Source organism: Mesoplodon bidens (genome assembly GCF_964165515.1).
Source record: "Mesoplodon bidens genome assembly, chromosome: 9".
NCBI classification, from domain to species: Eukaryota; Metazoa; Chordata; class Mammalia; order Artiodactyla; family Ziphiidae; genus Mesoplodon; species Mesoplodon bidens.
In genome coordinates, this window is record NC_138166.1 from 12858041 (window position 1) to 12880816 (window position 22776).

Genomic DNA, 22776 nt, shown 5'->3' on the forward strand with positions numbered 1-22776 from the left:
TGAAATCTTTTGTATGTACTTCATGCAGTCATTCCAGACCACCTATTTCCTATGAGTGTCATGAAATTAAGGGTTGAGGGTTAAGGTCTTCACAAAAGGGAAACAGTTTGTGTCTGCCTGTTCTGGATGAGACCATTTTATAGTAGGTTTGGGAGCAAGTTAGTAAATAGGAAACAGCTTCAAATTTCTATCACAATGGGTCTTACCAGTTTGACTTTTTCCCCTTTGAGTTTATCCAATTTTCTTAAGTAGTAAGTGTAAATGTGGCCTAAGGTTTATTTGTATTGTCTTTGGAGATAAGTGGTAAGTGTGCATAGTTAGGGCCACCACATTTTCACTGTGGTTGCGTGAATGAGAAAAGGCTTATCGTGACTATGATGGGTTATGGGCACAAACAGAAAGTAAGAATACCTTTCAGTACAAGGTGAATACTTTATGCTGCTGATACTAAACACTGTCTGCCTTAATAATCTTAAACATCTTTGGAAGACAGATGTACCCAATGGTAATTCAAACAAACCATTTCTTTGAAATATTTAACTTTTTTCTTCAAATCTAAGCTGTGTAAAATATCCACAGTTTTTAGCCATTTTAGATATTGGCCCTATTCCAGGAGGCTTTAATTGCCAAGATTATGATGAATGGACCATATGACTTCAGATTTTACTGGAAATGAGTACAGTAGTCTTGACCTTTCCCCTTCTCTATGTTGGACGAGGTTTTTGTCTTTCAACTTTGTTTCTTCCTAAAGTAGCAGCACTTGACATGAGTTTTCTGAAAAATTCTTGCTTTCAACACTGTGTAAATGTTTCTTTTACAGAGCCATAAGTGTGATCCTTGGTGACAGGTGGAAGAAAATGAAGAATGAAGAGAGGAGAATGTATACATTAGAAGCAAAGGCTTTGGCTGAAGAACAGAAACGTTTAAATCCTGACTGTTGGAAAAGGAAAAGAACCAATTCAGTATGTTTCAACAAGTAGTTGCTTAAAGTGATCTTGACTTAACTCCAAAATTGTACTAGCATATTGGAGCAGTTGTTAGAAGCTTTAAAAGGGCGTTGATGCTGTTTCTCAGCCTTCTTATCTTTCAGAACCTAAATAATGTTTGCACACCATCACGTAAGGCAGGCTGCCTTTCGTCATTAGTGCCATTTACTCTTTCAGCTTGGAAAGTAGGAATGTTTGCTAGAGATGCTGAAGTAGAAGAATCTGAAATGAGTATTTCTGGTTGGGTTGAAAGATGGGGGTTATTAACTCATTACTATCACAGGAGAAGAATTTTCTGATTTGGGGTGGTATGTCTCAACAGCCTTTCTTTTCTTAATTGATGATGGGCTGTGGAGGTGGGGGTAAATAACCAGCCTTCATGGGGACTTCTGACATTTGCACAGCATTTCTAGGTTAAAAATCTCAGCAAGGAGAAGAAATAGAAAGGCCCAGGAAGGCTAGTAAACAAGTTTGCACCATAATCTGTATTGGATAGACCTGATTCTTAAAACTTTTCCATTACTAGACTAGCATCTTTTAAGTGTTTCCAGTTAATTACAAGAAAACGTCACATGAATGATAGAACAGAATGAGCTCAATTTGAAATACCATTTAAAGACAAAGGGACAGCAAAGACAAAGCCTTCGCAGCAGGAGGGCTGGCCAAGGATGTTCTCATTCATTCTCTGTATTTCTCTCTTTCTGTATAGTAACGTGGTTCTCATCTGCATAAGAATTTCTTATAAAGCAGCAGTCAGAGTCCAATATGAGGGTGACTGAACTAGATTTTTGAAGTCCTTTAGGGTTCCATGTGGTAGGACTTGGCCTGGATCCCCTTTCCTGTCTGCTTATCCTAGTCGCTCTCTCTCGTCTCAGCACTTTTCATAGATTTTCTGGATGCTTGGACCATCAGGTATTACCAGACTTCAAAAAAATCACCACCTTTGAGAAAGCGATCTTTTTTTAATAGTATGGTTATTAACATTAAATTATCCATCTTAGCTTTCATTTGTAGGATTACTATGTATTGATTTGTACACATTCACTGAGTTATTAATTTTATCTCCACAGGGCTCACAGCAACATTAAACCAGGATGCTTATGTTCTTAAGTCTGTATTTGCATAAACATTGACTGTTGACGGAAGGACTTAAGAAGATCAAGGTCTCACCATTTGTCCTGAGTCCGTGTGACCGTAAGATACTGATAGCATTGAGTCTTGAAATGATTTAATAATGAGTGAGGATTTGCTTTCTCCATTAGAGCATTAAGTAAGCTAAAACTATCAACATTGTAAACCAAATTGCCTTATTTTCTTCCAAACTTCATATATGTCTATCAGGTAATATAGGCTTGAAAATTGATATCCTGTGGTGCTAAAGTACAGTAGAAAGAGAGGAGAAGTGTATACATGTTTTATTTTAAATTGTACAAAGGGGGAATTTAAAAATATGTAACTGCTGTTTATACATTGGCTCCTTACTGCTTATTAATCTGTATTGTATACATAATGGAGTGAAGCAGAAGCCGGGAGTTGGCCTTTCCTTGAGCAACCACCATATGGCTCAGCATCTGTGCCAAACATGGGGGCTCCTAGTCTGGCCAGTGCCAAGAGGTTGCCGGAACGGGGCAGGTGGATGGTGTCAGTGTCCCAGCCTGAGAGCCACCTGCCGCGGCTCCCGGAGCGTGCTGAGTGGACGCGCCAGGTGCCAGCACCCACCCCTTGGCTCGATGGAGACAGCCCAGGCCCAGGTGACGTTAGTGGACAGCGTTGGGGTGTAGTCACTGTAATGGTGCTGTTAACAGTTGACACCATTGTATTTTTAACTTTGTGTCCTGTATCTCCTCAGCCACATATCTTAATATCGTATTTGTCATCGTATCTCTATGGTGGGGGCAGACTTTGCACTTACGCAGTGCAACACGTGCACTTTACTTTCCTCCAACTGTCTACAGTGAGAGCAAACACAATGGCAATACAGCTGCTTATGCTCTGAGCTACAATCATGGCTTTTCATGTTACTTACCCAGTGGTGTTTCTGGTTAGGAATCACGGCTGTAAAATTGAATTTCAGTTCATTACACTTCTTCATGATGTTGCCCCTAAATTTTGCACACTATATTCTTGTATATTATTTCAAATAAAATGAAAAAAATTATTTATCTCTGACTTCCACTGATTGATCCTGACTGAACTTTACGAATGAGTCATCAGAATAACAGGTTCAGGAGATGGAAAATATCTTAGAAGTGGCTTATGGGATTTTAAACATTAAATTTAAGATAAAATGTTAATGACAGGGCAAGGGCAATAGAAAACTAAGGACCTAGACTACCTACTATTTATAAGAAACCTTGTAGAGTAAAAGTTATTTTTAACTTGGCATCTCTGTTACAAAGTTGAACAGCCTCGAAAGTCTGTTTTTAATAAAATGACACACAAGAGTGTAAAGACAGCCTTGCTCTATCTTTATTAAAGATACAGTAAGACACAGTTAAACAACAGTTAGCCCTACATCTTAGCTTTGAGATATGCCAGTGGTTCCCAAACTTGGTTGCACGTTGGAAACACTTCAGGATATATATTTTTTTAAATACTAATGCTTGGCTCCTACCCCCATATGTGTTAATAAGGGGTACAAATTGGGCATCGGGGTTTTTTAAAGCTTCTACCAGTGAGTCTGATACGCAACCATATATGGAAACCACTGGGCTACCTACTTATCCAGTGAGGAAGGATGCCAGTTGGGGAGAAGCAGTGTACTTACTATAAGTTGGCCGAATCCCTTAAGCAGCAGCGGGGACTCTGTGATGGGAAAGAAGTTTTAGATAGCCTCACAGAAAAGCCTGAGAGGAGAGACAAGAGTTTGGTATCTTTCTGGAAAAAATCAGGTCCACAGAGTTGGAAGGTGGTGGTGATGAATCCGTTTTGACATTTTATGCTATGTAAGGTAGAAGGGCTTCAGAGGTAAACAGGAAAGATCAACAGGGAATACAGAAAATTCAATTACATTCTTAAAATAGTAGATGGTCAGTGTCCTTTAGAGTATGTGTTAGTTTAACTGCCAACCTTGGATGGGTTGGCACAAAACGGACAGTAAGAAATACTTCACATGATTACTGAAGAGCAGACATAGCTTTCTGAAGCAGTTGAACCATTATGGGATAAACTGGTGCAAATTCTTTGCCTTCTCTGCTTTTAACTGATTGAACATAAGCTTCCAGGGCACCCCTGAAAACCAAAAGAAAACAAGGATCAGAAGATTATACAAATGAAATAAAAGAGCTCGGAGGATGCCAACACCTGAAAGCCCATTTCTGGAACTACTTCGCCCAGTCGACCAGCCCTCAAACACTCGTTGGTCGCGTTCCTGTGGTCAAGGTGCAGGGCTGTGCACGGTTTTCAGCCTGCGTTGCACTTAGTGGTCTCATCACCCAGTCGGAGGCTCTCTGGCGGCTAAGATTCCCAGTTTCTCTTTCGTGGTCTTTCCTACTGAAGAGACTTCTGCGGAGCCAAGCGCAGCCTGTGTCGACGCGCCGAGCTCACAAGGGGGCGCCCTGCACTGTGCATCGTGCATGGCACTGCCGGAGGCGGGGCCCTCGCTCAGCACACACTGACACTGGCAGGGCTTTTGTATTCCTGTTACCACAAGTAGGATAAATTGTTCTTAGGCTCCAACTGTTGGCCTATTAGGCGACGAGAAGGCAGTCTGAATTTAGCCAAGGGTATGATTATGATGTTCTCATGAATTAGATCGGGGGCTCAGCAAACCAGCCCACAGGTCAGGCCCAGCCCTGTGCTTGTTCGTTTATGCATACTTTTCATTATTGGTCTATCTAAGTTCCAAGTAAAACAATTTTTTGTCATAGCCATGAACTTTCACACTCTTTAGAGCATTTCCATAAAGATGTCAGTTAATACCATAACTCGGCTCACATACTGTCTCAAGGCCCATCTAACATGTAATTAATTCTTCACTTTTATTTGCTCCCAAACACTGAAAATATGCATCCTCTGTCAGGCTTGGCCGTTATTCTCATTCCACTGCAGGGGATATACTTGCCGGGCGCGTGTCCAGCTCTGCTCACACCACAGCCCCTGCAACCCCGCTAGCCACTGCCATGTTTCATACACAACTGCATCTCCAGTCTCTTATGTCCAGCCCTGACCTCCCTCCCGATCTCTGTTCTGGACATCTTCATCTGATCCTTCCAGGTCTCCCTCAAACTCACCTGTCAGAAACCTAGGGCTCTCAGAACCCATGGAACGTACAACACCAAGAGTGAGCCCCAGTGTAAGCTGTGGACGCTGGGTGACCGTGATGTCCGTGTGGGTGCCCCAGCTGTAACAAGCCACTGTGGAGGAGGGGGTGTTGATAATGGGGGCGGCTGTGCAGTGGGGGCAGGGGACATAGGGAAAAATCTGTGCCTTCTCAAATCTGCTGTGAACCTAAACCTGGTCTAAAAAATATCAAAAAAAGGAAAAAACAAACCTAGGGTAAAAAAACCCAGGCGAAGGGTAGCATTCTGCCCTTTCCCCTATTTCAGCAAAGGACACGATCATCTCCCCAGGGTCTGTATCTAAAATTCCCTTTTAGTCCTACACCGGACCAGTTCTCAAGTCCTTTTAACTTACCCCACGTTACCACATCCGGTCCCTCCTCTCCCCTTAGCTTCAGTCTGAACCCTGCCATCTCGTGCCCTAATTGCTGCTGTAGCCTCGTAGGTGGCGGTCACCCTGGTGCCATCAGCCCTGCACTAGAGGACCTGCCACACTACAGCCAGAGACGGCCGCCTGAGGTCCGTGACCTGCCGTGCCCTCTCGCCGTCGGGGCAGTGTCTCCACTCACAACCCCACCGAACACCAGCTTCATCAACAACCTCCCCCGACGCTGTGCAACTGCTGGGTTCCAGACCGTTTGCTGTGCCCTAAGAAGACCCTCAAATCATTAGTTTCCGTTGTTCGTGTTACCGACACAGAGCAGCTCCATCCAGCTCACTGGTGACTCTCAGCCCAACCCTGAGAGACCTGGGTGCTTGTGCAAATACCACTCTGAAAGAAAGATGTCTCTGCCTAACAAGGCTGGGCTCCAAAAAGGGCCTGTTTCCCTTCGACCACACTGGCGTGTCTCATTGTTAGCAAGACATAGCTTCCTCGTTAACGGACCGCCCCTCCCCTCTTTCTTCCTTGTAGAGCTTTTACAGAGGACCAGCCCAAATGCCTTGTTTTTGATAAAGCCTTTCCTAACTCAGCAGCACAAAGCTGAAGCCACCATGCAGTCACATAAAGTGGAAAGGTCTGGGACTTCTGCACCAATAGCGTGGCTTAGCCAGACCCCAGCATCTGGGGACGGATCCCTGAAGGCTGGCTTCAAGCGAAGTAATACTTTACTACTCACGCTAAAGTAATCAAACTAGAAACCAGCTCTGGGGGGCCTGGCAGGCTCTTGGTTAAGAAGCACCGCTGGTACCTCAGGTTCTGCCTCCCCCGCCCCCTGCCCCAGCTCTGTGATCTGGGCTATATGTGGAGCCTATTTGCTCATCTGCAAAGTGGGAAGAATACCTACATGATTTAGTTATGAGAGTTAAAGGATCGTACTGTGAAGAACCTGGCTCTCTTCAAAGTACATCTATGAACCTAGGAAGCACTCAAATACGGTTTTCCCCACCGCGCTTCGGATGGCCTCAGATCCTCCATGTAAGGAGCAAGTTGTGTACGCTTCTACCGTGCATGACCACATGCCGTGTAAGGATCTGTGTGTGGGTTAGCTTCCCTCTTAATATGTACCAACTCTGAGGCTTGGGGCTGTTTTCTGCATTTATGTAGCCCCAGGACCTAAGTGCTTGCCAAATGCAGGGTGAATGAATTTAAAAAGTGAATTAGATACAGGAAGACAGAACTGTAATGAAAAAGACAAAAGCAATGAAGAAAGTAAATAAAAGAAGCATGAGTGCAGGGATCCTCAAAAGTACAGGCAAGCAAAATGGAATTTAATGCCCTTAAAGAACAATGTCCTGTGAGATGCCTTATTCGTGTCAGGGCTGAGCCTTAGATGAAGCTGTTTCTCTGTGAAAAAAACTTGTTTCTTTTAGTAATGCTATTTAAGTCGCTATGGCATCCTGGGCAAACGCCCCACTCCCAACATGGAGTCCCTCCAGATTCACAGAAGGTAGAGAAACCCCCAAGGGCTCCAGCTGTCTTTGAGACAATGGTGTAAATGTATCAGTCTAAGAAATTAATGCACTGAAATTCACAGAAACTGTAATTGTTCTGCAATGAATGGGTCAGAGTCATTTTTATCTAATTAATGGACAAAAATCCACTTAGCAGTTTCATCTGCTTTCAAAAGGATAAGATATTACATAAAACTAGACAATATGTGGAAGAAAGTTCAGAAATGAGTTTGGTTTGTGTTTTTGGTTTTCGTCAAAAACACCATCAGAACTACGGAGAGAAAAAAGATTAAAGCTGCCCTCCCACGTAAAATCAGAGCAAGATTTTCAAGCAATTATTACATTACTTCATTTGCTTGAGCAAAACATCAGCTTTCTTGGAAGTCGGGCCAAGCATTATGTAAGAGTCTCAACTCTGGTTTGTATCCAAAATAGGAAGATTATTAAAGTCACCCTTATTGAAAAAAGAAATTAGTATAGGAATTGTGCAAACAATTAGTAGAGGGAGGGTTTGCGGTAACACGGCAACGCTGCCCAATGTGATATAAACTAACCAAGTGGAGGATTTTACGGAACACACAAAATTGATTTTTGTCAGGCAGGACCTATCAGTGTGCTTAGTACAGAGATACCTAGATGACTTAAAAGACTACCATGTGCCTTCGCAGGCCTTCCCCTGACTCCATCCTCCCCTGGGTCTCACCTCAGGCACCCAGTTCCCAAAACTGGAAGGCATCTCGCGCCATAGGAACACCAGCTCCTGTGAGACCAAACTTCCCCTTCCAACAACAGGGATCCCGTGGTTCTGCAGAAGTGGAGGAGCTGAGGGAATGGCTCCCAGCCTGTGGGCCCTGGACGCCCAGAGGAGGGCAAGGGGTCCAAGGATGCACGGGGCACTGAGAACTGTCTGACGGTTGTACAGGTGAAAAGTACCAATAAGCAAATAAAGTCTGTAAACAGTTTTGACACCATAAAGGTGTTCCCCTACTGAGACTCAGGAAAAACAAAGGAGAAGAGGCCACAGTCAGAAGAGTTGCCGTCCCACTGCCAATGTCAAGAGTCGGTGCGTATGCTGCCAGTCCTACCTCTTGTGCGGAACTTGAGAAATCTTCCCATCACAACCTCAGTCTTCATCTTTGCCGAGAACGTATTCAATACCTGCAGACCCCCAGGAGCTCCCCAGGCTGCCGCCCCGCCCCCGAGGGCGCACATGCCTGCCTGGCAGGGGCCGGGAGGTACCATGTTCCCCACTTACCCCACTCGGCCCCAGGAGTCACTGATCACTCCACTTTTAAAATTAACTTGACTAGGATCCATTCAAGCTCTAGAGAAATGTCTGGTGTCAAAAGGAAGCAGCAAGGAAGGCAGAAGAGAGGTCATTACTTGCTGTTCGGCAGCAGCAGCTGCTATACCCTCGCGACGTGCCCTACTTCTGACGACTTAACACACTGCGCCGGGAGGAGGTGAGTCTACAACAAGGTTTGCCCCCAAAGCTAAAACAAATTTACTGACATTTAAAGGGCATTACTCACCCTGGGTTTATCTACAGGGGCGAGAAATTCATCCAGTGGTGCTTCAGTATGCAGGGATAAAGTCAGTTTTGCAATAACAGGTAAGAAAGAACGTTCTCTAGGACAGAGCTTCCTGCTTTGCCAGCAGCCTGGGCCGGAGCAGGAGCGCAGGGTTTGGAGCCCCCGAGGAGGGCTTCATTCCCTGCTCAGGACCGAAGGCTCTGGTATCAGCCATGTGTGGCGTGATGCACAGGCCTGATTCAAAAGCTTGACAGCATTTCTGAGCATGGTTTTCGGTTGCTAAATATAGGCTCAGCAACAGCACTGCCGATGAAATCACTCGGGAGACATTTTTAAAAAGAAGCAAAAGGAAGCAGATTTGTGATGTGCCCACAGCAGGACAACTGTTGTAGGTGAGCTCACCTGGGAACCAAAGTACAGATCGAACGTGAAGGGAAAAGAGCCAGGAACACACTGTGGGAAATGATGGGCTTTAAGGAGTGGACAAAAGAAGACAGTTCAGCAAACGAGACTGAGGGAAAATATGGCCACAGAGATGAGAACAGAAACAGGTGACTGAGGTGCCACGGAAGATCCAAGAAGGCAGGGCCTGTCTTGGTTTGCCTTGTGTCCTCAGGGCCTGGCACATGGTGAGTATCAATAAAAATAAGTGGAAGCGGTCAGTTGATGAGCAGTTTCAAGAAGGAAGTGGTGGTCACTTCTAGCTAAAGCTGCAGAGTGAAAATGAGAACAGAAACATCTGCATTTGGTGGCTAAGAGGTCTCTGGAGATTCTGGTGAGGGGAATTTCAAAGGAGAGTGCTGATGGAAGGGAGATGCTCAGTAAGTCGTATGTGACAGCGCAAGCATCCCACCCTGGGCATGGCGGGGGTGTACGGGGGATGGTGGGTGTGTCTGCACGTGCGCGCACACGTGCATAAACACACCTGAGAGGCACTAGGCTGCTGGGGGTCCTTGTTTTCTACTAATAACAGTATCACGTTTACTCCCATGTGCGTTCCACGACTTCAGTAACTGCCCCACGTGACAGAAGTGACAAGGAGTCGCTTCATAGTTGAGGTTGGTTTTCAAAACAGAAGTGCATGGTTCTTAGGGGTGCATCAGGCACGGGACAGCACAAGAGGGGATGTGAAGGACACGGAAAGCAAAACCTGACGTGGCCCCCAGCCACGCGCCCCGGCGGCACTCCAGCAGGTGAGGCGCCTGCCCCGGGGGAGCACAACGTGGACACGCCCACCCGGGCCCTCTCCTTCCTCCTCCCCTGCATCCCCCACGCCCTGAGCGGGTGCCCCTGCAGCGCACGGCTCTACCTGATGAGGAGGAGCCTGTCCTTTTCAGAGGGATGGTCATCCAGCCACTGGGAGAAGCGTGCGTGGGACCACTCGGCCCTCTGCAGGGTGGAAACACAGTCAGAGGAGAGAGGGTGAATCCCATCCTGTGACAGCACGCGTGGGTTCAGAGAGGCTCGCAGGGATTCCCGGGGTCAAATGACGCCAGACACCTGCCCACAGGCGGGCGGCATGGCCCTCGGGGCACCTTCCTGACTCCCAAAGAGCCTTTTGGGTTTGCCAATTGAAGGTGGGTCAGAAAAGTAAACGGAGCCTCCGTCAAAAAAGCTTTATGGGGCTTCCCTGGTGGCGCAGTGGTTGGGAGTCCGCCTGCCGATGCAGGGGACGCAGGTTCGTGCCCCGATCCGGGAGGATCCCACATGCCGCGGAGCGGCTGGGCCCGTGAGCCATGGCCGCTGAGCCTGCGCGTGTGGAGCCTGTGCTCCGCAACGGGAGAGGCCACAGCAGTGAGAGGCCCGCGTACCGCAAAAAAAAAAAAAAAAAAGTTTTATGAACCTAAATTACTTGTGTCACTATTATTTAAAGGGCTAATTCTAGATGCAGCAGGCAATTTTTACACTGCTGAGAAAGTAGGGGCTGGGCAGTGGGAATCTTTCTTCCTTCCTTAGGCATTTGCTGCCGAGACAGGAATCCGAGATTACGTAAGGCAGGAGAAGGCCGGGCACCTTCAGTTGGGGCGGGGAGTGGGGCGGCAGCGGCACATTCTTCACTTCCTTACCTGGAAGGGGGATCTCAGCTCAGGGGGTGCTCTTGTGAACAAAAACTGAATAATGATGCTGAATGGAATAATGTCCCCCAGTGCAGGGCTACTGGCCACGTGTTCACTTGTCTGGAAGAGCAGCGGTCTAAAAGAGGGAAATGCAGAAGTTATTTAATGCTATTCGATACAGAAAGAGGTGACTTGGTAGAAGAATCGTAATAGCATACTAGTAGAATATAACTGCACAGTAGCATAATAGCACAATACGCAGTAGAAGAATGAATAACAGCAGTCTTCCTGCACTGGCTAATCCCAAACCATTTCTTAACCCCCTGTTTAGCCCAGAGACACACACACACACACACACACCCCACACACTCTGGCAGGAGGACCTGCCCTGCAGCTCCTTCCTCAACCCCCAGCTCACTGCCTCTGGGTCTGACTTTACTTCAAGGTGACTCAGCAAAATCCCCTCTTAGAGCTCATCTGATTAATAGGCTAAAATCAAAGCACTTAGCTGAAGCTGTCAAGTAGTTATAACTAATAGGTTTGGTCCAAATGTTCAGTTTTTATTTTATATGAAATCCTGCCTTGGGCTATAATCTAATGTGGGCAAATTCAAAATTTCAATACATTCAAAATTCAGTTTTCTATACAACTTTTCAAAGGGCAATTACGTCCTTGTGTATACGACATTATTCTCTCACTGACCATCCCTCCCTTCTGACACACTGTGTGTCTGGGCGTCACCATCCACAAAGGGCCGCCCTCATTTTATTGTGCTTCACAGATTTGGTGTTTTTTACCAAACTGAAGGTTTGTGGCAACCCTGTGTTGTTAGATGATGGTTAGCATTTTTTAGCAATAAAGTATTTTTAGTTAAGATATGCACCATTTTTTAGACATAACGCTACTACACACTTAATAAACTATAGTATAAACATAACTTTTACATGCACTGGGAAACCAAACAATTTGTGTGACTGGCTTTACTGTGATAGTTGCTTTATGGCAGTGGTCTGGAACCGAACCCGTAATATGTCCGGGGTACACCCGCATTTTACAGGAGCCTGCAGGAAAATCTATCCCGTTACCCAACCACCTACCCCCTTGTCAAAGGCTGGCAAAAATAATTTGAAACTTTTACTGACTCTTCCTTGGCTTTGGGCTCTGATGGATAAGAGTTAATTAAAGGCCAAGCTGTAGGGGCTGACTCTCAAGAGGAAAAATGGCAGCAACATCTCCTGACTGAGCAGTGATTCTGAAGTCTGTAAAATAGCTCTGTACCTGGGCTCTTTCTTCACCCCACGTAATTTACTCCAATCTACAGCTGAAGGCCTGGATGAACCAGAGACACGAGCTTCTTCACCACACTGATGATACACTCAAGAGTCAGCAGTGCTCTCAAAAGATAGTTGGTTCTGGTTGGATCCAGAATATATTGGAAAAAATGTCTTTATGTTAACTATTCTATAAAATTTATCCCTGGTAGGGATTTTTCTAATTTCAACTGTTTTGTAAAACAACATTATTCTATGATTTATTGTCTTTAACTACTGTGGAAACTTTTTAGTTCATCCGTGTGGCCCGTCACCAGACTTCCACAAAGCTCTGAACCAGGTCCTCCGTGGGAGCAGGACTAGGGTCTTTCCACAGCTGTGGGCGGTACACTTCCCTTGAACACTTCCAAGGGCAGCCATCTCACAGAGATCCACGCTGCAGAGCCTTAGGCAATGAGTCCAGCACCTACTCGGGTATGAAAACGTCGCTGAGGGAATTCTGGTTTTCCTGGAGGCATCCCTGTTTAAGTCCTTCTCTGTGTGTTGAAGACCCTGTCTCCATCTAGCCGAAGCTCCTAGTTTTAACAGCAGCAGCAATGGCTACCACACAGAACACTTATTTAAAGCTTTAGAAACGTGAACTCATTTATTCCTCCAAACAACTCTATGAGGTAGGCACTGTTACACCCCCATTTTACAGATAGGTAAACTGAGAGGAAGAGAAATCAAGTAAAAGCTAGGAAAGGGCAGAACACAGACTCAAACCTGTGCAGCCTGGCTCTTCATTTTGCCAGGCAGCCTCTTTTAGGATATCAACTGTAGCAACTACTCATCATGTTTTTAGAACAGATAGACTTATTCTCAGACAGAAACAAAGACCCCTGGAGAAAGTACAACTTCAAACTGTTAACAACTCCTATATGGTAACCTGAGCAAAGTAATGTTTCCAGGACACCGTTTGAAGGCCATGCAGTTATTATCTCTTTAGGTATCCCCAAATTCTCTCCATGGGTCAAGGACCTCCAGTCACCCACATAATTGAACCATATCATCACGGTCTCTCTCGGAATTATTTTCACCCGGCATGACCTGAAGTTCTTCGGGGTGGGCGGGGGGGCGGCGATGAGTGCTACGGTCTCAGAGGCCTCTGGAAGCTGACTCTGGCGGGGAGGGGAGGAAACTGTGCCCCAGCTCCACTTCCCGTAGCCTGGAGAACCCTTGTCCCGGCAGGGGAAGCTGAAACATCTCACAGCCCAAGGTCACCGGGTGCTGAGCAGCTGACATTCCCAGACTCAAAGCCAGCCTGGGGCCAAGCGCGTGTTTGAGCTGTAACAGGGCAAAGAGCCAGTGGGGAGGCGGCTCCTCCACTGAGTCACGGGCTCATCCTGCTGGCGCTCCTGAGAGGCCACCCTGAGGATGTGGGCAGACGGGGGAGCTTGTGCCTTCACTTCTCTCCCAGCTGCCCCTGGTCTGGTGAGAGTCCTGCCCTGCCCCAGTAAAGCCCAATCTTTGCCTACAGCGTGTGACATGGTAGGATTCATCCTGAACGCTAGCTCATGACATGAGGAGACCCGGGGGGGAGAGGCCAGTCCTGTATGACAGTCCTCCACTTACTAAAGGGCAGCCACATGGAATCCTTTCTGCCTCAGTGACAAAAAGATGACCAAGAATTTTGGTGCCCACTCTCTCGGTGCTCCCTATATGAAGTTCCACGTACAAAGGCTTTAGAATTAATTACTAAGAAACACTGAACTTTTTCCTAAGAATTGATATACTTCCTTCCTCCCGAAAGTGAGAATTACATAGCTGATTCTGTTCTTCTTTTATCTTTGGCTTCAGGAAGTTTAAAGTCAAATTTGAAACTTATCTACCACAATTAAATTAGTTTTATGGTTTGAATAGTTGTGTTTTTCTTTGTTTTCCTTCTATATTCTTGATGCAAACTGCAAACAATCCAAGGGCAGGAAGCGAAGAAGGATGGGAAAGGGAGAGGGAGGGAGACGGAGAGGGAGGGAGACGGAGAGGGAGGAAGGATTGGTAACGCGCCACGGCCGCAGCCCAGCCGAGCCACACACGAGGCTGCTGGCTGCAACACCTGCACAGGGCAGGCCTGACAGAAACCAGCTCACTTTGAAACAGCATCTTCTGGTCAATCACTTGTCCCGTTGGAGCTCTGAGTCACAGCTGTTATTTTTCTGCCAAGACCAAATTTTCCACTCTAGCCACTAACAGGACAGCCAAAAAAGCCACAGAAAGCACAAGTGGACTTGATTCCGTATTACGCATCACTGACATAATTACCTGTAAGCACTGAATGAGATATTTTATTTCTGGTGCTTGTTTTAAGAAGCTGAAAGAACACAGAATGAGAACCTCCCTTCTCCCTGATTCCAGGTGGAATCTGAAATACCGGCAAGTTCAAAAAATACATCACCATCTGAGGTGATAAAAGGAACAAAAGGAAATTAATTAAGGTGTTATAAAACGCAGATACCCCAAATGCCACAATATCACCCTTAGAGAAAATTACTCTAAGTAGCAGTGTTTTCAAGGTTAAACTTTACAGGCAGCTGGTATTTTTTTTGTTTGTTTGTTTAATTAATTTATTTACTTTTGGCTGTGATGGGTCTTTGTTGCTATGCCTGGGCTTTCTCTAGTTGCGGCGAGCAGGGGCTACTCTTCGTTGCAGCTTGCAGGCTTCTCATTGCAGTGGCTTCTCTTGTTGTGGAGCACGGGCTCTAGGCGTGCAGGCTTCAGTAGCTGTGACTCGTGGGCTCTAAGCGCAGGCTCAGTAGTTGTGGCACACGGGCTTAGATGCTCTGCAGCATGTGTGATCTTCCCGGACCAGGGCTCGAACCTGTGTCCCCTGCATTAGCTGGTGGATTCTTAACCACTGCACCACCAGGGAAGTCCCCAGTTGGTAGTCTTAATTAACCAAGTATTAGGTCCCATTAGAAAAAAATTGTACTTCTAGTAGAAGATCTCCACATTTAAGTGATCCAGAGCTGTGTAGCTGTCAGTCTTCTGTTAAGGCCAATTACGGAGCCGAACAAGACTCGAGTCCTGCTGTCCCGCGTCCACAGCCAGCATCCGGGGTTCCTGGGCTGTCTGCCGCCACCCGCACCGCAAAGCCCCTTTTGGTGAGGGCAGCCCAGACCACTGAGAATGTGCACTGAGACGCGGAATCAGCAGAGAAATGAGCGGGGCAGGAGGGGAGGACACGGGACTCCTCCCTGCACTGGACATAGTGAGGGCTTCGGAGGGATGGGAAGAGGCCCAGATACGGTGGCAGGAGGGACTGTGTGTGTCCCAGGAGAGAGCGGAGCAGGAGGCTGATGACTGGGGGGTGAGTCAGGGCTCAGAGCAGAGAAGTGAGAGGCCCCCAGGTTCCTGTCTTGGAGTCTAAGGCTGTCCGTCCCAGGGGACCAGGACAGGAAGGAGGCAGGGGTTTCAGGCAGGCGTTCTCTGAGAATGAAAGCCCACATTTGGTTCAAGGTTCCTGCAGCATCTCCTGGAAGGCTGTCTGCAGTGGAAGATGGGAGATGCGGCATTTCAGAAGCAGGAGGTCACCGCCAAAGTGGGGAGTTTAGATTCTCTTTCACACTCTCTGACTTCTCCTGGAAGAATCATATAAGCGTGCACATACTGCTCTAGGACCCTTTGGAGTGCAAACAAGCGCGGACTTCTGGGATAAGACGCGGGGCTCGGTGGTTGCGAGCACAGGCAGTCCTGGGTCTGAAATGCAGCCCTGCAGCTCACACACAGCTCTCACACGTGCAGCCCGAAAGCTTACACCCCTCAGCCGTGACTGCTGCCTGGGGGTTGTCCCTAACTCTCATCTGTTGTGCTGAGGGCGGAAGGAGAAAGTACCAGGACAACGCTCAGCACAGGCTTAGCATATAATAATCAAATAATGAGTGTTAGAATAAAAACGACAATAAATGAACTACCCAGTCCTCCACATTTACCCGGGTGCTCCTAGCACTGCCGAAGTATTGGCAGACAGCAAAGCGAACCAAGCCCCAGATGTGGCTGCCTTCTGTCTTCAACACTGACGTCAGAAACTTGGAATTCAGAATCCAGAAGCCTTGGGGAAATCGTGATTGCCGAGGATGGACTGAGCGGAAAGACGGAACAGAACACATCTGGGGCTGGAGGTGCTCGTCACGGAGGCTGCAGAGATGGCCGCCGTCAGGTCTGCAGACCCGCAGGCAGGGGCCGGCGCGGAACCTCACGTGGCAGATGATCACGGAGGTGACTGCAGACACGGGAACCCTGACCCCTCCTCCAAGTGAAAACTGCTGACGTGGACACGACACTCTAGAGTTACTAATGGTCTTCCTTCTCTGGGCCCCTCACGCTAACAGATCCACCAGAACAGCCCCTATCTCCTGACAGCTCTCAGTGTTCTTCCACTAAACCCGAGGAAGCTTCCAGCAGAGCAGGCTGTGGTTATAATTCAGGGACCAGGCTGTTCCCTGGGAGCAGGCCTGCCGGAAGGCAGGGTCTGTGTCCCGGGCGGTGAGAGGCCTGTGGCTCTTCCTGTCCTTTGTCTCACAACGATCTGCACTGACAGGCCCCTGGCCAGGTGGAGCGAAGGCAACCTCCCTCACGGACACCTCTTGGGGGACACCGTCATGCTGCGGAGGGGTGGACAGGGCCAGGGCCTCGTGTGTCTCGTGTACAAACACAAACCACCCAGGGGCAAGTCCCTCATGTCAGCAGCTTTCTGAGGCGGCATTCTCTCCGGGGTAAACGATTCCCGCTGCCTGGGAAACCCATGTAGACAGTAAAAGGTAAATGCCTGCAAGAGGCCTGCCAGCCTAATTAAAGAGTCCACTGACATTACGTCCAAGACAAGTGCCCTGTGGCAGACGGCTGCCTGATGAGGGGAGGGAGCGCCTGCCAAGGCCGGGGTGTCTGGGGAGGGGGAGGGGAGGCTGCCCCGGGGGTCTGCGCTGGAGACGCCCTGCCGGGCACCGTCACCCTCCCTTGCACTGGGCCTGATGCCCTCTCCTGCAGCCCCTGCCTCTAAACCTGCCGGGCCTTTGGTTGTTGGGCTGCCTGTTTTTCTCGCCCCCCGACCCTTACTGTATAACGTTTTAGTATACTTTATATTATTTTTAGGCTCCCTTGTTATTTTTAAATGGATGAAACACTGCAAGAGGGATTGTTAAATATATCTGTTGACTTTTCTAACTACAAATATAAAACAACCAAAGCAAAAAATGTGAAAAATATAGGAAACCTCTAAAGGAAAAATCACTAGTAACAATGCTACTCAAGGTAACATTTTGATGTTTAGCCTTGATTTTTCCTCTCCAAACACACATGCTATTATTTTAAAAATAGTAGGGATCCATACCATACATACTGTTTAGTAGCCTTTTTCATCTCGTGATGCATTAGGAAGTATTTTTCATATTCTTAGATATTAACTAACAACATTAACTTGTTAACGGCTGCATATGCTTGATCCTATGAATGTGGCATATTTTATTTAGCCAATCTCCTACTGACTGCCACTGGGCCGGTGCTGATGCGACTCGGAACCTTTAGGGAGGAGACCCATGAACAAGAGCCCAGGTCAATTACGTACACGACCACTGGACGACGCCTTTTCCTTGTCACAGCACACAGCACAGACGGCAGGGTTCACAAGAATGGGCCCTGCCACTGCAACTGCTCAGGACTAATTTTAGAGAAGAGACAGACGTCTTAACAAGGTTTTGCAGGTAGCAAATCAAGTGCCTGGGTTACTAGAATAAAGACGACTCTGTATTGACTCACTCCTCTCTAGGAAGGGACTCTGCAGGACCTCCACATGGGGAAGCTGTCCTAAGTCAATCATGACAACTGCAGAGAAGCTGGCGGAGCTGGGGCCTTTCCCGGCCATGTATACAGGCAGAGGCAGGGGCACTGACATCCCTTTTCTCCAAAGATGGGACCTGAAACCTTCTTTTCAGACTAGGGCTAGATTTGAACCCCAGAATATACTACACTTTCGTTTTATTTCCTGATCCACTTAATCTTAAAATCTTTATCATATGGTGTCCAAGACCTCTCAAACAACTGAGAAAGCTCTAGGATCAATCCGGGAGATTTCTGTACATTCAATATATCTTTAGGAATATACTGATAGATATAAATCTCTGTTAGAATTTTTCACTGAATTCAAGATATGGAGAAGTCTTCATAGGCAAAGTACAATTACTCTTATTACGTATGTGCCAAGGCCTTAGGAGCTGAGCGGTGTGCTGGAGGAAGCTCAGGGTTACCAGAATCCCAGGAGAAAAGGGCATATATCTTTATAGATGGAGAGAGGGACAAAACTCAGCCCCTATCACTAGAGCAGCTGAAATTTAACAATAGAGGGCCCTGTGAAAAAGGTGAGAAACCATGGGCTGCAAAACATCAGTGGGCCATGAAACCAATTAAATGGGTTAAAATAACCAACGAAGTGAAAAAGAAATGTCAGAGAATATCACATGAAGTGAGAGTAACTACTGTTTCATGGCACACGGGTGTGTGCGTGTGTGTGTGCCTGGGTTTGAGTGTACTTGCATGCAAGTATATGCCAGATGGTAACATAAAATCTCTCTTAATGTGAGTCAGGGTCAAACTTTGGAAACACATCTAGATTGACCATTGTCCCATGAGAGAAGCTAGCTATAAAAAACATAGGATTTAAAAAAATTATACAGTAACCAATCATTAATTTTTTATTCCATAAATAGATACTAGAAGGTGTCACTATTCAAACTTTAAACGCTCCTTTAAAGAGTCCTTCTTTCATGTGAAAACTGGGAGGGCTGACAGAAAATCGTAAATGAATTAATATAGAACTGCTCTTATGTGAAACCTTAGAACGTGTATCTCCATACTGTGACACAACTTCAAAAGCACTTGGATAAAGGCCGTCTTGCCTCAGCAAATAAGATAAGCACTATTTTAATACATACATGTGGAATAAACAACTAAACATGGGAGCCAGCACTATCAAAAATAATAGTCAAATCTTAACATAGCAAATCCCTAATCACAGCTTTTCCCATGCCTTTTTAAATACCTAGTTGGTTGATATCCCTCAACATGCTAAGATTCTGTTACTCAGGGCAGCATTTGATCATCCAACCGGGATTGCCATGTTACCATCATACTCAAAGTAAGTGACTTTACAGGAGTTTTGTTAAGGTTATTTTGATGGTACACACAGAAGACTGGTGGATCGGGTACTCAGTACCTCTTAATCTTTCGACTTGTCCATATTTGGTAGTGCCAAACCCTAAGGCTTCCAAAATATTTAAATACTTTATAAAAGGTGTGAGCTAATCAAAAGAAGGTATCTGAAAACACTTGTGATCCCACTTTAAGTTTTTTTGAAATCCAACTCAGATGGGCATCTGAGAAAAATATTTCAGGCTCTTGTGCTGGCATTAAAAAAAATCACTGCCAATTACTCACAGGCAAAGTAAAGGATAAGCCTTCCCTTTCAATCAACAACCTTGGGTTCATTACACTTGAATTTTCTACCAAAAGCTTGGATGACATAAGAGAGTGAAGCAATCTTTTAAAGAACATACTGCTTACTGATTACTCTAGTTTCTAGTACTGAGTCAGTTTATAGAAAGCCACATGCCTGGACTCTCTTACCTATCTTTATAAAGAAACATTCAAAAACCATTATGCTTTTGGATATTATGGAGAGCTGATATCAAGGTTTCCCATCTGGTATGCTGTGGTCAGAAAATGGTTGTAAGTATTAGGTTGATCCCCTTGGCCCTCAGGGTTGGTCATCGTTTTATATGTATATATTTTCTATGTGTGCCATGATGTGAAAAAGTTCGGCTTACTGAATAAACAGCCGTATGAACAACATCTTTTTATCTTCTAAAATCTGATACTTAAGACCTAGTCATTAAGCTATTCAAGTCTTTAGATCATGAGTTTGAATTAACTCATTGTTTTTCTTTTTGAACTGGTTTCAAGTAAGCTCAATCCCAAATTTTGTGCTCAATTGCATTAGCCATCTTTAGCCTGAATTATCTACTACATTTACCGTCATTCCCTGCATTTCACCACTAAACTCAGTTCTTCTAATATTCATTCTAATAGTTTTGTTAGGGAATGCAACTTATGACCTTTTTAGAAGTAAACTGAATTGGAAATGATAAATGAACCAATAATACTTTCAGAAAAAGACATCTATAAATTATGAACTGCCTAGTATTACTACTCAATATATTTCTGTAAGAATGGAGAATAAAAAAAATAAATCCCCCTAGAAAGAGCATAATAAAAAATTTACCAGCTCAATCTTATGCACTGCAACTCAGAACTAACACATACACAGACATACATACATACACTAGTCATCGCCTATAATACTATATAAATTTCTGGTTTGAAGAATAACTTTCAAATGCCACTGTTGTACATCACAAAATGGTTGAATAATGGCAATTTCATACAGATGGACATGAACAGGGAGGATTTATCTGCTAACAGGATATGGCTATATTAACAGCGATAATAGAATTATGTCTCACCTGAATGACCTCAGCATTCGATAGGATTTTCCTAAATCAGATACTCTTCTGCAGAACGGACCCACAGCCAACTCCATCTGAAATATTAAAAGATATCCCCAGCTTTTTACATAAGAATCTTGAAGTGAACTGGGGACACACTTGGATCACAGAAGGTTGTAGCTTGCAGTTAACTTAAATTTTATCTTCAATGTGAGGCAGGTTTTGAAAGTCAAATTTATTAAAAGGCAAGAGCTTAGATAACTTCTGCATTTATTTACTAAAGAGGCATACTTCCTTCAAGAAGAGAAAAGCATCTTTTGTTATGTAAGAGGAGAAAGTTTAGATTGTTTTTCTCCACTGAAAAATCAGAAAAAGGAAGGTTTTCAAGCCTGCCTGTGTGGCTATACTTTAAGCAGACATCATAAGCCTTTGTACATGAACATATATGATGTCCCTTTTCACCAGGCTGGCTCAGGGGGTTAAAAGCACTGACTCTGGAGGCAGCGCATTTGTGTCAGAATTTCTGCTCTACAACGACTAGCTGTGTGGCCCTGGACTTAACCTCTTTACGTCCCAACTTCCTCATCTGTCGAATGAAGGTAATGCCTATCGTAAAATTATGCAAGTAAAATAGATAATTTCACAAAGCACTATGTGCACGGCATGTAGTAAGTGCTTGTTAAATGTCAGCACTTATTATCAGTATTTTAAAACTTCCCCCTTTTAAATGTTAGTGAATTAATTTGTTTCCTGACTGAAGAATTTAGCAACTACTACTTTCATTTCTCTTTATTTTCCTCCTTTGACTGGAAATTTTGTCATTAATTAAGTTTTAGGCTACCTGTTCTTTATCCACCAAGCGCACATGCAAAATTTTTGCATACGTGGTACCCAGACGATAAACCATCTCTCTATACTCGCTATAAACAGGACCCTGGTAAAGAATAATTTAGAAAATGACTGGGGAAAGGCTGCTCCCTGGTAAAATCAACATCTTTCTTCAGGAAAAACATATGAAAGAAAAATGGGGTTTCTGTCTTGCTGGCCATCTTTCTGAAAAACTGTTCAAATCTCCTTGACATTGGAAGACCATGGAGACCTAATCACTCACTCATTTGAGAAACATTTTTGACTCCAGGCACCAAGCTAGACATGGGGATAAGAAGATGAATTAGATGGTCTTGCCTCTGAGGAGCTCTCTCAAATTTATCAAAGAAGGGGATATATATTTATTTAAACAATGTAATTTTTATTCATCTAAATTTTAAGAGAGGTATGTGTGTGTGTGTGCATACACATGCACACACACATACTGATTACTATTAAGAGAAATGACAAGTGTGAAATCAAATGTACGAACTGAGTGTCGGGGAGAATTGCAGGGCAGCTTTCTTTCTTCAGATGGTCTCAAGGGTGAGTCGTGACTGGTGAATTTCTCTCCTAGCATACAGAAGACACAGTATATATACCCTGTAGGCTCTAGAGGGAAACCAACCTCACATGATTGGCAAGCTCTCTAAAATACAAAAGAATAAGTAAATAAAAAGAGAAATCTGAGGAAGAAAAGTCAGACTCTTGCCAACAATGCAAAAGAGAGCAGCCTCGACCCAGTGTTCCTTGGGACCTGTTTATTCACTCAATGGGAGTTTCTGGTTTCCTACAGGATGTGGCATTTATTTTATAGTCAGCGCAAAGTACAAATATGGTATCATGTACCTATGACTGTGTGTGTGTCTGTGCATGTGTGCATATAATGGTTTCTTACACACTGAAATCATGTGAAGTATTTTTCATGAAATGTTTTTGTCAATTTTTTTTTCAGTTACCCTAGTGGGCTTCATCATTTTCAAAGATTAAACCAAACAACCTTTGCCTTGGCACTTGAGCAAGACTGAATGTTAAAACAAATAAGTGGCTAGGAAAAAATTACGGTATGAGAGAATATGACCTCGAATGGCTGGGTCACCTATGATGCCTGCAGATTTCTATGCCATAGGACAATTTCAAAACGTTAAATGTTCAAAATAAAGTTTTCATCCATCAAGGACCTCTAGGGTACTAAAAACCATCTTCTTCTGCCAGAGTTCCATTAAACAATAAAGGCCATGTTTCTGAAGGGCAGGAATGTTCCTTTTAGAGGAGGTGACTGTGCAATTAGCTGTGGATACAAACATGGCATCAGCAACTGCCTCTCTCCAGCTCTCCTGTTTGGAGGGAACGAACAGT

The 22776-nt window shown here is 45.2% G+C and overlaps 2 protein-coding genes across 5 annotated transcripts in view; one reads left to right on the forward strand and one right to left on the reverse strand.

Annotated features, from left to right (window-relative positions):
* The window catches only part of HBP1 (HMG-box transcription factor 1), a 31618-nt gene extending 28268 nt beyond the window's left edge, over positions 1–3350 (forward strand). For all 4 annotated transcript variants that reach the window (XM_081244424.1, XM_081244426.1, XM_081244427.1 and 1 more), the window contains 2 exons: positions 821–962; positions 2057–3350. In XM_081244424.1, coding sequence (XP_081100550.1) covers positions 821–962; positions 2057–2074 — 160 coding nt within the window. In that variant the 3' untranslated portion in view covers positions 2075–3350. The remainder of the gene's footprint in view (positions 1–820; positions 963–2056) is intronic.
* Positions 3351–3433: 83 nt separating this feature from the next.
* Positions 3434–22776, reverse strand: part of COG5 (component of oligomeric golgi complex 5) — a 277137-nt gene continuing 257794 nt past the window's right edge. The window contains exons 19-22 of the mRNA XM_081244423.1: positions 20569–20645; positions 10758–10884; positions 10001–10080; positions 3434–4217 (exon numbers count right to left, since the gene is read on the reverse strand). Of these exons, the coding sequence (XP_081100549.1) occupies positions 4103–4217; positions 10001–10080; positions 10758–10884; positions 20569–20645 (399 nt within the window). The 3' untranslated portion in view covers positions 3434–4102. The remainder of the gene's footprint in view (positions 4218–10000; positions 10081–10757; positions 10885–20568; positions 20646–22776) is intronic.